This window comes from Rousettus aegyptiacus, unplaced genomic scaffold (assembly GCF_014176215.1).
Source record: "Rousettus aegyptiacus isolate mRouAeg1 unplaced genomic scaffold, mRouAeg1.p scaffold_m13_p_6, whole genome shotgun sequence".
In the NCBI taxonomy this organism is placed as follows: Eukaryota; Metazoa; Chordata; class Mammalia; order Chiroptera; family Pteropodidae; genus Rousettus; species Rousettus aegyptiacus.
The window spans coordinates 99,976,699-99,993,572 of record NW_023416309.1 but is presented as its reverse complement, the minus strand read 5'-3'; the positions used below and the strand labels follow the sequence as shown (position 1 = coordinate 99,993,572).

The window sequence follows — 16,874 nt, the reverse complement described above, 5'->3', positions numbered from 1 at the left end:
GTAACACCTTTACTTATATTGAACTCTTATTGTTAAATGTTTTTCATCATACTTTCTCTGGGTTTTTCTACACAGACATTTCTAACCCCTCATTGCATTAGGACACTTCTTTTGCTTACTTTTTATAGGCTTTTTGGACTATACAAGGCATGGGTGACAATATGGGAAATGCACAGTACATCTGTCCCTTCTGAAAGTCAGAATAAAGCATAGGACTAAAACCTAAACAAGCCTGGAGGCTGATGGTAGACTTCTCCAAGGTAGCCTTTGCCCTAATTGAAGTTTTTGCCTTTGTAGAAAAAGTTGAGCTATTGATTTACCCCAAGAAATAGTCATAGTATCTTTAGGGTATTTTTGAAAATCGCTGTGAGACAAGACTGTATAGTACTTTTTATTTTCAAAAATACTTTGCCTACTTTTTCATTTAATGTTCACAACAACACTGAAGGTAAAAGAACAAGTTCTGGACTATCATTCCTATTTTATTGTTGAGGAAAAAGTCATAGAGCCATTAGAGTCACACATCTTAACCACTCTAGGGAGGAAGAAGAAATCATTTATTGAGTTCCTGCGGAATTTATGTAGATTTTATACATTTATACATTTACTTATCTTTCTGGGAATAGTGATAAGTTGTCAATAATCTAATCATACCATCTTTTCCAAGCTTCTGGGATATCACTAAGGATGTATTTTTGAGGCCAGGGTACTAGCACTGTGGCTATGACAGAGAAGTAAAAGATGCGGCCTCCATAGGTGCTAAACCCATGTTTAGAAGTAATGGCTTCGTTGCCATGCTTTAACTAATCCAGGTGAGAACCCATTTAATATTCAGACCAAATATTTCTGCTCCTCCTCCTCCACCCCAGTGCACCCTAAGAAACTTCTGTTAAAGATCTACACATTGATTTTCTTCCCTCTACTTGACTACCTGAGAGCAGCAATTTAGGTCTTGCTCATTTTCAATCCACAGGATCGAGTGTTAGTGCCTGACTCATAGTAAATACCCAATAACTATTTGAATTAATTAGCTTCTCTTGGCAATCCTTTAAATTTTTTAAGTAACTTATTCAGCAAAGTCCTGAACACCTGAAAGAGTAGAGGAATTACTGCGTGTCTATACTCTTCTAACAGTACTTTATAGCTAACTTTTGTTTTTAGAATGATTTTATTTTGGACATTGAAAAGGCGGGAGATAGGGATGATTCTATAAATTTTGCTGAAAACGGGTGGATAGAATGAGTATATCAATGTCAAAATTAATCAACTTTCTATTTTCATGAGACATCTGCTTCTGACACTCATTGGGACTCAAGTAGAATAGTACCATAGAATTTGATTGAATGGCAGTGAATAATTTGCTGAAATTTGCTGACATGCTTTTAAACAACTAAGAGATATAGTGCCTAAGATCAGACCGTAAGAGATGTTCTATGTCAACCCTGACATGTTGGCTGACATCATGAATCCAGGCTTATAGACCGTCACTTAGGTTCTTTTTTGCTAGTCATTCCTGATCTCTCGACGATGAACTGTCACTTATGCTTTGGCTGCTCGAGAAGTACGATTCCTCCTTTCAGGAGCTGTGGCGATGGTTTTCTCCTGTTATCCTTCTTTCTAGGTCTTCCCCTTCTAAATCCCAGTTGTTAGATGATAGATGGTATGTGCACAGCCAGTCACAGAGTCTGCAGAACAGAAACTGCCCGTCTCAAAAGGAGCTCGATAGAGTTGGTAATGTGTTGGAGCAACAACTGACAAAGCCTGAAGCCCAAGGTATAATGAGCAGTCTTATTTGCCAAGTCTAGATCTGGATAATATTTCATCTTTTCTGATGGAGAAAATACGTTTATTTTACTCTGAATCTTATCTAAAGATACTCTGGTAATTATCTTTCAGGCATACTAATATATCATGAATGCATCTGTTCTAATTAAACCCATTTTTTAAAAAATGGTTCGAATGTTAATCCAAATTGAAATTTATTGCAGTTGTTAATCTGTCTATACTGATTTAACTCTAACAGTGTATCTTGGTGTGCTCTAGATACTTCACTTTAACTGTTAGATAAGAGTTCTAGGATAAAGTTTTAGCCCTGTCCTTTACTGAAAAATGAGTCAAATCTCCAAAGTAAGCTCCTATTTTATGAATTAATGAATATGAATGACTATACATTTCTTGTCTTATAAATCACTTTAAATGAATGGTGTGTTTTATGGCTTGTAAATCAAAGTTTTAATTAGTAAAGAAAGTTTTGAATTAATCCTCAAAAATGCATTACCATAAAAGGTGCTCTTTGGCATCTAAATGTGATATTTGGCCATTTTAATTAGGATCATTTTAGGAATCTCATTCTACTAAGCTGTGCTTACTTCCTGATGGAGTGACATTTTCTGAAATGTTTCAAAGATGGTCTCCTGTTTTTAATTTGGTAATGATATCAGATGACTTATTAGATGAAGAAGGTAATGTTATCATGAATGAAGAAACAAAAATTGAGTATTTCCCATTTTCCAACCTTTTTTTCTTTCCTTACTAAAGTACTCTATGTTCATTGCCAAACAGTTGGAGAATGTAGGAAATAAAAAAGAGATTTAAACTAGATGAAATAAATGACCAAAATTATAGAAAGTAGCCTTGTAATATTGGATTTGATGGATTCTAAAATACAATTTTTTTTAAGATTCTGAAATAGAATAGCATCTTAAAATCAGTGGCATTTAAATTTTGCTTTTATTTTTAATCGCGATAAAAAACATAACATAAAATTTACCATCTTACGTGTTTAAGTGTTCACTAGTATTAGTGTTCCCATTGTGCAACAGATCTCTAGAGCTTGTTCATCTTGCAAAATTGAAACTATACCCCTTAAACAGCAACTCCCTATTCCCCTCCCCTACCTGCTGGCAACCAACATTCTACTTTCTAAGAATTTGACTACTTTGAACACCTCATATAAATGGAATCATACGGTTTTTGGGGTTTTTTTTAGTGACTGACTTCTTTCACTTATAATGTCCTTAGGGTTCATCCATGCTTGTAGCATGTGACAGGATTTTCTTTTTCTAAGCTATCCATTCATCGTTTTCAAACCATTGTATATATTTACCACATTTTCTTTATCCATTCATCTATTGACATGGTAATTAAAGATTCATTGTCATGTAGATTAACCTTCTTCCCCCATTCCTCTCAGAGGGAACCCCTTACCTAGAGTCTGGAGTCAGCCTCTTCTCTGATGACCCTCAGTCTGATCCCTCTGAAGACAGAGCTCCAGAGCCGGCTTACGTTTGCAGCATGCCAGCTTCAACCTCTGCATTGAAGTTACCCCAATTTCAAGTTGAAGAATCTGCCAAGAGTCCAGCTGCTGCTCATACTAATACTGTTGGGTATAACGTGAGAGAAGAAAGTGTGAGCAAGAACCCAGAAGTGATATCTTCAACAAAAAGAGTTAACAAAAGAATATCTATGGTGGCATCAGGCTTGACCCATAAAGAATTTGTGAGTGTGTCCATATGTGTCTCCTTAATGGCTAAGACTTCATTAACATACTGCAGATAGTTTTAAATAGATACTAGCAATGAATAACCTATAGGAAGAAATCTAGGAAACAGACACAATTCTATGTAATTTAATTTCCATTACTGATTTCTGAAAAATTTGGACCTAGATAAAGCTAAAGCATGGATTATTTTGTGTATACTCACTTAAAACAATTATTAAATATTAATATTGGTTATAGTTTTGGGTATGATATAGAGATTTTTATTTTAATTTTCTTATCTAAAAAAGCATATAAGTATAGCTCTACTCCCCAGGAGGCATCTTTTCCCCTTGGTTCATATCTGAGAGAACATACCAGCATGATTAACTAAATTCAAACTGGTTCCAAGCACATTGCCAGATAATGACATTTCTCCAGAGTATGTTTGCTTTATCCTGGCTTGTGACACAGTTATTCAGCATTCTGCCCCATAATTTCTGCTCTATAGGATCCCTTCCCTATTAGGATTTTGACATCTCCTGGCCCCTTGTGCCAGAAATAGGAATTGTTTCACACTTTGGAAAAATACCCATTACAATATTAAGACTACTGAAATCTTGTTTCTACTTAGATTTCAGACATCTTAGAAAATTTTCCTTCCTTGTAATCAATCACCATTGGTATCACTTCATAATAAAATAATCGAGTAAATATTCCTTAAAGAACCATGATAAGATAACACACCCAGAGTATCATATGGATTCAATAGTGGGTGTCATTCTTGAGTATCTTTGTTGATATATCCTTCCTAGGATAAGAACCATTTCTCATCTTCTCCATGGGTAGCAACTCAGCATAACATTCCCTGTGGCCAGATGTGTCCCAGTACTAAAAAGACAAAGTAAGCTATGTCTGCCCTAGTAGATATAATGAATGTAAGTTCTCATCAATAATGCTAGAATTCTCATTTCACAGCCTGGTACCCAGACCAGCTGTTTGCTCTGAAAATTGATACCTGTGTCTGTTTATGTTGCCCTCAATCATTTGCCTACATATCTGGAATTCCCATTTATTCACTGAAAAATAGCATTTCTTCTTTGTTTTGTGAGTTCAGCTTTTCAGAGGAGGCTAAAATGATCTAATCATTTTTGCCATGGGTAATTCTGAGCAGCAGATTAGACTATAAGTGGCTTGGGTACATATTGTCTTTAAACAAGAAAAGAGGAAAACTTTTCATCTCTATTCAGAATTGCTGAAGTGTGATAAATTTATTATGAAAGCTGCTGACTGTATTATACATGATTAATTCTGAAGCCCATATTAAGATGATCTTTTCATCAGCTGCTTTTCTAACTGAACACTGTTTCAAGGCTGGGATTTCAGCAATTAATCAGTTCAGAATTGCTAATGATCCTGGCAGAGGGCAGTGGCAAAAGGGGAAGGATGTCATTAGCTTCACTAGCCTGCTTTTTTCAATGCCCTGTGGGCAGTATGGAATAAGGCAGCATGAAAGAAAGATAGCCTGATCTTCACTGCGGTATTGTAAAGCACATAAATATTGGCTTAGGTGGCAATGGCTAATAAATGATGGCCCTTGGTAAACAGAGTTATTTACCAAACAGTAGCTACTAATTATGTCAACTGTGTCCATAATGGATCTTGTTAATTTCCTTTACTGCCTATTGATTTTTTATTGGATTGATAGATAATAGCTAGAAGGCTTTAGATTTCTTTTGGGAGTAATATGAGTCTCTTCCAGTCCTTCTCAAGAGAAATGGATAGTTTTTGCACTCTTGGCTTGAATGTTTTGTAACTATCAGAGGGTTGAATCTTATTTTTAAGCCACATATATGTAGCATAATTTTCTGTATAGCTAGTTACCTCTCAGTTCATAGAGTGTAGGCTGATAAATCTAAATTATAGTATAGTAGAGTATCACTACAAAGAAACTAGTTGTCTTAGGGAACCAAGTGATATCTGCTATTAAAGGGAAAATTATTATTTTGAATCCGTGGTTATAGTTCACGTCTGCTAACATGGACTACTTTAGAATTTATTCCTCTGATTTGTATATAATTTGTATTAAATTGCTATTTATCTTGAGACTTCAGGCATCTTAGAATAAAAAGAATGTATCTTTTCTGAGGGAAAAAATGGTAACTCAGAGCTAGGATAACTAATACTGTAAGCTGTGCACTAGAGGTAATTTATTATAATGTAATATTTGATTTGATTTCAGATGCTTGTACACAAGTTTGCCAGAAAACACCACATCACTTTAACTAATCTAATTACTGAAGAGACTACTCATGTCATTATGAAAACAGGTATACCAAGAACCTTTATAGAATATATTGCATCTGTTTTATAATATTACATAAAGAAATAGGAGTATTTGTTAAGCATAGCATAGATGTAAGTCTTCTAATAGTTGATTATCAACTCCCTGGGAATATGATGGTCCACTCCAGGATGTTTCTGTTCACATTGCCACAGGTCTTTGAGCAGAGGGTCCAGCCTCCTTGACAGAGGCACATTGCCTTAGAACCTCTAAGATGTTAGGTTTCCACTTCATACAGGTCATAACACAGAGTCAGAATAATACAGGAACCTGGTGCCAGAACAAGGTAGCTTGAACTAAGTACTATTTTAGACATAAATGTCATTAAGTTTAATGTATCTTAAGCTATAGGTTTGGAACAAAACTGCTAGAAGATAAAAAGGAAAGTAAAATGTAAATTAAACCTAAAGTAGTTCAACCTTTTAACTCAAAGGCAATACAACACTTTTGAGCTAAAATATCTGAGTTTAAAATATATTGAATCAGCTCTCACAGAAGTTAACATAAGCTATAAAATTGTGATGAAAGAAAAAATATTTTAATAATTTGTGAAAAATTCTGTGACGGGGAGTGGCTGTTGCTATTACTGGCAGATGGCCTACCGTGTTTAGGATTTAGTTAAATACATTTCTCTTGTTTACAATTAAGTGTTCTTTCCTCAGTTTGCTTAGTTCTTCAATGGGGTCTTTAAAACACTAGGAAATAAGTGATTCTTCAACTACTGCTTTCTGGAGTAGTATATGAAAAGGAGAAAAACTGTGAAAATACTCAGTATTTTTCTGTCCCGCTCAAGGGAATTAGGAATTAAGGGGTTAGAATTCCCCAAGTAGAAGTTCCGGGGGTGAAAATTTGTCACTTACATTGACATTTCAGATATAGCATTTCAACAATACTGTTTTATTCTCCGTCCACATATTGCCATCCAGTAAAATAGATCTTCTCCACACACTTATATCGGTATTACTGATGTAGATAATTTCTTGAACACAGTGATGGACATCTGTAGGTAGTTCGGGCGTCCAGAAGATAGGGCATACATTTCCTCTGGTTTTAACTTTATATCAGCCTTTTCCAGGCCTCCAAAGATCCACACCTGCTGGTTGTAATTAGGGGTGCTTCCAGCTTCCGATTCTATCACCAGGGATGTTGGAGTCATCCATCCAGGTTGATTTCAAGTAACATGGATCTGGAGTTCTTTAGCTTCAATGGCAGCACTTCCTGACCTTGTTTTCGACTTGTACTAATTCTTTGGATGTTTTTCATTCTGCAGACACTGAGTTTGTATGTGAACGGACGCTGAAATATTTTCTGGGAATTGCAGGAGGAAAGTGGGTAGTTAGCTATTTCTGTAAGTACAATGTATTTATCCTTTCCTTTAACACCTCAGAATTGCAATTTTACACCTAACATTTAACACCGAAGGTTTTTGGTGATGTGGAATCTGAATTACCAAAGGTCTTTAATGATAACACTAACCTAGCTGGTCATGCTAGGGAAATGGATTTCTTTTTGTAACTAACTAATGGAACCTAGTCTGCTCCTAGCAATGTTAGCATAGGAACTAGGCATTTATTTAATAATAGTGCAGAAATCTATGTGCAGCAGGCACTTTTATAATATTTAGATTAAGCATCAACTGTGTCTCCAGAAGGAAATCTCTGCTACAAGCCTTATTAAGGACTGGCTTTATAGGGGGACCTCTACTCAGTGTTATTCCTCCTGTACACTTATGCAAATTATTTCACCATCCGCCTACATGAAAAGAGCATGTTCTGCATTGTGACCTGTCTTTTCTGTGATCTCTTTAGGGGTGACCCAGTCTATTAAAGAAAGAAAGATTCTAGATGAGGTAAGTATTTGATGTTACAAACCAATCAAAAAGCCTTGGTGCACATGAGTCACATAATCATCAGAAATTTAGCTGCTTCCTTCCTCACTCTACTTACCACAGATTTTCTTTGACGATGAGGCTTATCAAGAGTTAAGCAGAACAAACCCAGAAATTGTATTTCTCACTCATTTGTTCTAAGTTTCAATAGAAACAAGCCTTTCTTAGGAAGAAGGAAAAGGAGTTTATAAAGGGAAAAAAAAAGATTGATAAGCAAAAGAAATAGGCCCACCTAAATCTTACAGGCATACAAATACACCTTTATAGAGAACTGGTGGTTCATTGTTAAAGAAAAATTCTTCCTATTAATATGCAAATGTATCTGTTTAGAAATAGGTTCCCTCAAAGAGATATTACTCTTTATGATACCGAGAACAGTGAGAGGTAATTGAGTGTAGGAGGAGGAATAATTTTAGAACAGAACTATCTAAGAGCTGCTGGTGACAACAGATCAGGCAATATAAAATTAGCAAAAGCGGTTTTAAACTATTGCGTACTATTTAACATATTCATAATTAATTAAATGACATTTTTGTTGGTTTTAACTTTCATTCAGTGACCTATATTATCTGGAGCCTACTGTATGCTAGGTACCAGGAATGCAGCAGTAAACAAGACTGACAGGTCTCTACTCTAGTGGGATTCTTGTCCTATTCAGGGGAAATACACAAGAATAAAGATCACTTAAAATAACAACAAATACTATGAAGAAATATACAGAGAGTAATTGGGGACAGAAGTCGACTACTTTAAGGAGACCAGTGATAGCTTCCAAAATGTTTAAGATGAGACTAAAACACAAGAAAGAATTGGTCTTGAAAAATGTAGGTAACAAGTGTTTTAGGCAGAAGAATAGCAAGTATAAAAGTCTTGAGGTAGAAATGAGCTTTGTTTGTTAAAGAAAAATAGACTAGTATAGCTGGAGAGTAATAATCGGTGAGTAATATGCAGGGAGCAGAGATTAGACAAGGGGTTGGAAAAGGTCAGAGACAAGTGCCAAAGCCGGTAGGATTTGGTGTAAGTCATTGTAAGGAATTTGAATTATCTACATAAGGTAATCGAAGACATGGCAATGGTAAGAAGTGGTTGGTTTGAGATATATTTGGAACTAGGACTTACTAATAGGTTAAATTTGTAGGATGAGGTAAAGAGAATAATTGAGAAGGTGATGCTTGGGATTTTGACCTGAACAATAGAGTGGATACTAATAATATTAAATTAGATAAGGAAGATACTGGGGAGGAGCAGAGTGGGAGAGGGGAAGGGCAGGAGTAGAATCAAAAGCTTTGTTTTAGATGGGTGAATTTTGGGATTTAATACTAAGTATCTGGGTAGAGAGGTTAAAGAGGCACAGGGGTATAATCAGGACTATAAATTTGAGGGGTATCTTTAAATAGGTCACATATTTATCACTGGATTCCTGTCAGGTGATAGGAAATATTAAGTGGTCTTTCCGCTAACAGCAGCCTGTGGTTATACTATCATGACTATGTTTCCTTCTTAATACTCTTGGCAACAGATGTGGTCTTCCTACAATCTAAGTTTCAGTCAGAATTGTTTCTAAGCATTCTTCCCCAGGTTTCTCCCAAAAGACGTAACCTCCCCAATCCCATTATTCTTCATTTTCTTGTCCTTGACCAGTCAAAATAGTAATTATGAAAAACCACTTTCTTCAGTGTATTAAATGTATATATTATCATTTTGGTTTCATTAACTAAATCAATGAAAATCTGAGAAGCCTTTAGATAGTAATCCACAATTGATTTAAGAGATCAGAAATTCTCCAGTTATCTTTATAACAGCACAGCATTAGCAGTTTAATCTAAATGCTAAGTGAATGTTTTGAGAGGAGATAAATGTTGAAAATTAAAATGCATTAAGTCCCAGTGAGGTGAAAAGCCAATTGTTAATTTCTGCCCACAAAGATTTGCTTCAGGGAATTGATTTCAGCAGCTGAGATACTGGTCATTTCATCCAGTCCACCAAAAAGAATTATTTAGAGGGTAGTGGGAGAGCGGGGTCAAAACTTTGCCTGGCAGTACCGAATTCCTTAAATAAAACACATGTACAGTACTGCTTCCATTGAAGGAGGCCTCTCTTCCTCTGATCCCTGTGGTTTGGGTTTGGTTCTTTTAGCACGATTTTGAAGTCAGAGGTGATGTTGTCAATGGAAGGAACCACCAAGGTCCAAAGCGAGCAAGAGAATCCCAGGACAGAAAGGTAAGGCCCTCCTCCCCCATGTTGACAAAAAACCAGGCCCCTTCACAGAGATGGTCTCACTCATCTTGTAAGGGGCATTACATACTCACTGCTAGAGCCATAGCTAGGTGCTTCCATGTGGATTCCTTTTTAGTTCTCCTAGGCCAACAGGGTAAATAAGTATTATCTCCATTTTATGACTGAGGGAACTTAGAAGTTTAGAGGAGCAAGGTAATTTGGTCCAGGCTAGAGTTCAAATCTCAGCGGATAAGTAGGATTTGAAACAGATGTGAATCCAAGCCTTGTTCTTTCCACTTTACCATGATGTCTTTCTCGAAAGCAGTGTGATAAGTGCTGTGAAGGGGATGTACACAGTGTCTGTGGGTGCATAGAAATGAAAGTGATTGATACTCAATAGCTAACATCTGCATAATGTTCACTATAGCCAGCTTTGAACACTCAACTATATTTTAACTGATTGATAATTTTACAGCAACCTTATGAGACGTACTATTATTATGCCTATTTTATACACGAGAAAATTGAGGTTTAGAGAGGTTGAGTAATTGCCCAAGCTTACACAGCTAGTTGTGAACTCACAACTAGAAGTTGAACCCAGCCAGTCTAGCTCGAGAATCTGAGCTCTTAATTACAATACCATAATTTCTTGGAAAGTTAGAGAAGGTTTTGCCGAGGAGAAAAAGAGATTATTCTGACATTTTTTAAAATGAAGGACCAGAGGCCCAGGAAGACTCAGTGACTTTCCCCAGATCATCCTGTAGCAAAAACTTAGAGGTAACCAAAACTGCTCTTCTGTCCATGCAAGATTTCACATGTGTGTGTCAGGCCTGAGCCAGCTGCTTTTGCAGGTCCCTGACTGAGTGCTTCTGCTCCCGGTCTGCATTTCTTTCTAAGTGTGCACCGCATTTCAGGACATCCCTATGTGGGGCACCTTCTGTCCCTGTATAGAACTTGAGAGAAAACGCATAGAGGTGATTGTCCAAGGAAAACTGCTTTGGAAGATGATCATAAATCAAGTCCTGGAGCTCTGAACCCTTGGGCTCACCCCAGCCACACCTCTCTGAACCTAACAAGTAACTTTGAGATGCCAGGAAAAGCTCCTGGCCCTGTTTCTGCTTCTATCTTCACCCCAGGGGAGTTTGTGTTAATCAGCCATTTGTATATGCAAGACGGAATTAGCACCAGATTCTTCCCTCCTTCAAAGGAAATCCAGTGTTTGGGGTTTTTTTCCTGCATTTGTGGTGGCAGTGATGGAAAGTGCCTGGTCAGAGTAATGACATTCTGAAGATATAAAATCTCACCATAGTATTTTCCTGTGGAAGAGAAATACATTTGTAGAGGTGGAACTTCAGATTTCTTATCTCATAACCAGCGATTCTCCTCAATGAGTGTCAGCCCAAATATAAAAATTTCTGATCTTTTGTACTTTTTACAGCAACATTTGGCTCCAGCTGACTGCCTGGGGAGAACTTTTAGCATTATGGGCATCTAAGTCCTGTCAACAGGTTGAGGATGCAGTTTATTCACACAGCGAGAATGGCACAGATGGAGACTTGTCACTTAAAACAGAAATAGATTTCTCTTGCTGTTCCTTCTCATTCCTCTGGCTGTAGTTTGGGATAGGGGAGTGTTGTGGGGCACGTCCTAAAAGGTAGTCATGTGCTTTTAGCTTCATGATTTTTCTCTTCCCCAGTCGCTCTGATTTGAAACAAGGTGAGTTCTAGGCCAAGGCAATTTTCTTTCCAGTGGAAATGGGAAGAAGGAGGGTCAAAAGAAGGAGGGTTACTCAAATGATGTATATCCAGCCAACTGGCACACATTTAGATTTCTTTTAAATAATACCCAAGTCATTTCCTAAAAACCAAAACCATTGCATTTGTAAGAATTTTCCTATCGAACACAGCAGCCACCAGCCAGCTGCATAGGGCCCTTTAAATTTTAAATAACTAAAATTAAATAAAATATGAAGTTTAGTTTCTCATTTATCCTAACCACATTTCAGGTGCTCAGTAGCTGCATGTGACTCATGGCTACCTTATTAATACAAATATAGAACATTTCCATTATCGCAGAAAGATCTTCTGGATAGTGCTATTGAGCCCTGTAGGTGGAAGAGGCCCTCTAGGGGGTCCAGTGTGATCTGTGTCTCCCAGAAACCAGGCATTAAGGTCAGCTCTGGAAGGAGAGGCAGAACCAGGCATCACTACATTGTTCCTGAGGGAACAGTGGGCATTCTCAGAGCCGTATGAAGGCAGGAACAGATGCTCAGGACCAGAAAGAAGAGAAAAGGAGCGTGTGTATACAAATGTAGACCTCTCTGCCTGTCAGGGTCATGGCTAGTACTAATGCACCACGTCTGGATAAACATGAAATGCTAGCTAATAGCTGAATTTCTTGCTATTAAAAAAAGGACTTTTTTTTTGTCTTCTCATCTCTAACAAGTTAAATCACCTGGAAAAGGTTATCAGGATGGAGTCTGGGCCTGATTGGTGGCAAGGTGGTATGCTCAGCCCTTGAATGACAAAGTATGACTATAGATAAACTACACACACTTCAAAAACGTCTTCTAAAATCCACCAGTTCTGGACATTGGACCGAGAGTCTCTTTATATTGTTTTTTTTTATAAAACCCACACTCTTATAACTAGTGTTTCTTTCTCTCCATCCCACTGTCCCCTCTTCTCTCAGATCTTCAGGGGCCTAGAAATCTGTTGCTATGGACCTTTTACCAACATGCCCACAGGTAAGAGACTGGGACAACTGCAGAGTCCAGCAGCAGCCTTTCCCTTACATGGTGGAGTTTTATATAGGAGGGGTCGTCTTATCGGGGTTCCTCAGATTGGTGAGAGATTATATTCTCTGCCACCTATTGGACAAAACCATACCTAAATGTTACCCTGCAGAAAAAAAACAGCCCTGTGCCCCTTCTTAAGAGCTGGAAGGCAGTGAAGAATTGACATGTAGGACACAGTATGTTTTGTGATCAGATGGGGTAGAATTGCTCTTACCGCCCTTTGGTCTAAGAAAAGGGGAAAATAAGAAGGGAGAGAGTTCTGCTCTTCTTAAACCTCTTTATTTGATACAGAGAAGAAAGCTTAGCAGCTGCATAAGCCCTGTGAGCCTGGGGCCTCAGAGCAGGGGAAGACTCTTGAACATTTTCTAATTAAATTTGACACCGAATGTGATTAGGAGTGCTGTAGGCCTCAACTCAAGTTGTGTGTAGCATCAAGACTCTGATATGTATATAGATTTGGTTCTTTTTTTTTTTTTTTTAAGACAAAGGCTCCCTACCTTTGCCTCTTGCCCACTTCTGCCCCAGGGATCAGGTCCTCTTACTCCTCAGAAGACAGCTTTGGCATCTGGTCAGGGACATATGAGTGGCAGCAAGAGAGCCTGACAAAGTCATTTTGCTTATGTCTTCTTTATTGGTTATGGATTGAATTTTTATGAAACTTTCAAGTACCACTCAAATTTCTCAGTGTTTTTGTACTTCAGTGTAATGAAAACCAGAGTCTCTAGCAGGTATCATTTTGGAGGTGAGTCAGTTGATGTCATTGCACTCAGACAAATAAGAGCACCTCAGCAATTTCCAGGAATCAGTTGATAGAACAGAGCACCCAAAGGGGCCCAGGAACCGCTCATCGGTCAGTTCTGCTGATTTTCAGGTGCAAGTGGAACATTTCTTCAATCTCTCCTGGTTTCTAAGCCCCCGAGTATGTTGAATCCAGCTCAGCATGTAGCCTTTCCCAGGTGATATGTTGAGTCTCTGTCCAGGAGGAAAAATATTTTTTTTGACTGAATAAATTATCTTTCTATCTCTTGACATTTATAGTAATTATCACCGAGCATGGTGCTCTCAGTGGCTGTGATTATCAATTACCAACACAGAATTAGGCAAGGAGGGAGGGAAGGCAGGTGGGAATTTTTTTTGCAGTATCTTGCCAGCAATTTAGCAAATTAATAGAAATTAGATCTTATATTTTTTTTTTCTTTCAAAATGTTTTGAGAGACTATTAAACCTTATCTACCAAGCGGCCTTATGGGGACTGATAACCAAAGCAGGTAACATATCAGTGGCAAATTGACTTAAAATTTGTATCCTTACTATAGATTGTAGTTTAAGGCCTTTCTGTCCCTTTGGGGCAGAAAGACAGGAACTCCCACTGAGATGTCTTGCTGTAAACCTTCTTGGAGAGGAATAGAGCAGAGGGCCCAGGTTAAATGTGCAAATTACTGTGGTGATTTTGGTTTAAATATCCTGTTTAGATCAGCTAGAGTGGATGGTGCAACTCTGCGGGGCTTCTGTGGTGAAGGAGCCTTCGTCATTCACCCTCGGCGAGGTAAGCGTTTGGTCCTCCTGTCAGAGAGGGAGGACACAATGTTAATATTCTTTCCAGTGACTGAACAAGGCGTCACCCATCAGTCCTTATGAGCCATCACCTCCCCAGTATAGCCTCAGAAGCCTCTCTTCACCATGAGCATCCTCTGACCATGTACCTGTGCCAGAAGACTCTCTCTGTAAAGGATATAAGTATTTCATGTTCTGAGGGAAGGCTTTTTCCCTCTATCCCTTTCTTTTTGCTCTGTGTCCTTTTCCTTCCTTTCTGTGGTTGCCCCAGAGTAGTTTACTTCAGCAAACCATCAAGAAGTGATGAAGTGACTATTCTAAAAGTCCTGTTCTGATATCCATAACATTTCTTTCCTGGGGATGCAGGATACTCACCCAGTTGTGGTTGTGCAGCCAGATGCCTGGACAGAGGATGGTGGCTTCCATGGTAAGTCTTGCCATAAGCCTTCATCCAGAGGAGAGGCCCAGGTTAAGTGTGTAGATTACTGTGGTGATTTTAGGTGTAAAGGTCCTGTTTAGATCAACTGGAGTGCAGAGTGCAGCTGTGCGGGCCTTCAGAAGGCCACAAATATGCACTTGTGTCATATGGGGTCCTGAAGGATGAGTTTGATTCACCACAGGTTACCCAGTGCTTGCTTAATGTAGTTCTCAACACATTCTAGGTGCTCAGTAAATGATGGATGGGTGGATGGGTGGATGGATGGATAGCTGGCTGGCTGGCTGGCTGGCTGGCTGGCTAAAATGTCCTTTCAAAACTTTTTATTTTACATTGTAAAAGTAACACATGAACTATTTCCATGGAGGGAGGTTATTAAATATGAATGCTCATCACAGAAAATAGAAATGAGTACAAACACAATAAAAGAATTTCAGTAATCCTACCACTTGGAGATGATCACCATAAAATTTTTCCAAGCATACGTGTATGTATATGTACACTCATAGATTTTATACAGACGTGATCATGCTCATCATACTGTTTTGCTTTTCACTCACGATATTACAAATATATTTTCACATCGTTAAATTGCAATGTTGTTTTGCTGTCTCTGGTGACTTTTCCTTTAACAATTATCAGAAGCTGTAGGCTTTCACCAGCAGTCACTTCTCAGGCTTCTGAATAAAGTCCTGTGTCTTTAAGTATCACTTAAGAGCAAGAATTTTGCTCCCACCTGAGTAACCCTAAGAACTTATACAGCCAGGTCCCCAGAGTACATTGACTAGAGTCTCGTCAGGGAAAATGTGATTTGACACTAATCTCTGCTTGTGTTCTCTGTCCTCAGCGATTGGGCAGATGTGTGAGGCACCTGTGGTGACCCGAGAATGGGTGTTGGACAGCGTAGCCCTCTACCAGTGCCAGGAGCTGAACACCTACCTGATACCTCAGATCCCCTAGAGCTGCTGCTCAGTCCAGCTGGCCATGTGTCTAGTGTATAGGGCCTGTCTCTATAGGACCCCAAGAACGAGCTTCAGGAATAGCCTTTTGCCAGGCCCTGGGAGCTCCTCTTCAGTCCTTCCACAGTTCTGGTTACTAAATATTTTATGTATGTCAGCCTAGAAAGAACTTTAGGCTATGCAAGGGTCCCTTAAAGATTTTCTGTTTCAAGTCTCCCTTTGAAATTTGCCATGAGCATAAAATTGTGGTAATCTTTCACCTGAAAAGAATTTAAAACCATTTTAAACACCACCAATTGCACAAGATGCTGATTCATTATTTATCAGCCCTATCCCTTGTACTGGGGCTGTCGGCTTAAAGCTGGAAGCACACACGGAGTGGCTGGCCTCAGGAGAATAGATGGTTTCCCTGAGTTTGTTTTTCTAAAGCCTCGCATTCATAAAGGCCAAGAGTCAGACCCTTCTATGGAAGGTGAGTACTCAGGGGTATATGATGTGACTTAAAAGCAGAATAGTCCTTGGGCAGCTCTCGAATGTTGGAATGGAGCACTGGAAAAGGAATTCAGGGGCAGGCAGTGGATATAAATATGAAACCTGAGGGTAATTAGAGGACAGGGGAGCCATACTGGCCCCGATCTCTAAAGGTCTGGTCAAGAACTGGGGTCTATAGAGAGTCTTCTAATTCCTTATTAGTAATAAGTAAGATGTTTACTGTTGTAACTCTGTTATGTAACCCATTGCTCTTGAAATATAAGATCTCTGATATGAATATTTCCTGTCTATAAAATGATGGATCCCACCAGGAAAGGAGCTGTTGCTTTCCTTAAGGTAATTTTTTCTTTGCTCCCTGTTGCTGAACTGTATAGCTTCATAAATAATTTTGTTTGCTGAAGGAAGATAAAATGTTTTTCATAAACTCATTATCCAGGACTGCTTAGAGCTGTTGGAAGGACTAGGTCTTCCTTAGCCCTCCAGTGTGTGAGGGCAGTGCGCACTGGATTGTACAAAATATGTTTTGTAAATGTTGGCTATTCACCTGCAAATAAACTTGGTAGCAAACACTTCTACCACGTGACTGTTTTTCCTTTTTTAAAAAAATTTTCAATTAGAGTTGACATTCAGTATTATTTTATATGAGTTCCAGATGTACAACATAGTGGTTAGACATTTATGTAATTTATGAAGTGGTCCCCCCGATTAG

General features: G+C 38.4%; 1 protein-coding gene across 2 annotated transcripts in view; it reads left to right on the top strand.

Moving 5' to 3' along the window:
- The window catches only part of BRCA1 (BRCA1 DNA repair associated), a 45,592-nt gene extending 28,852 nt beyond the window's left edge, over nt 1-16,740 (top strand). Inside the window, exons 14-23 of one of the 2 annotated variants that reach the window (XM_016150952.2) lie at nt 1,622-1,773; nt 3,194-3,498; nt 5,721-5,808; nt 7,093-7,170; nt 7,631-7,671; nt 9,847-9,930; nt 12,619-12,673; nt 14,197-14,270; nt 14,645-14,705; nt 15,562-16,740. In XM_016150952.2, the coding sequence (XP_016006438.2) occupies nt 1,622-1,773; nt 3,194-3,498; nt 5,721-5,808; nt 7,093-7,170; nt 7,631-7,671; nt 9,847-9,930; nt 12,619-12,673; nt 14,197-14,270; nt 14,645-14,705; nt 15,562-15,674 (1,051 nt within the window). In that variant the 3' untranslated portion in view covers nt 15,675-16,740. The remainder of the gene's footprint in view (nt 1-1,621; nt 1,774-3,193; nt 3,499-5,720; nt 5,809-7,092; nt 7,171-7,630; nt 7,672-9,846; nt 9,931-12,618; nt 12,674-14,196; nt 14,271-14,644; nt 14,706-15,561) is intronic. The other variant, XM_036221982.1, reaches the window with a different exon arrangement.
- Nucleotides 16,741-16,874: the final 134 nt, after the last annotated feature.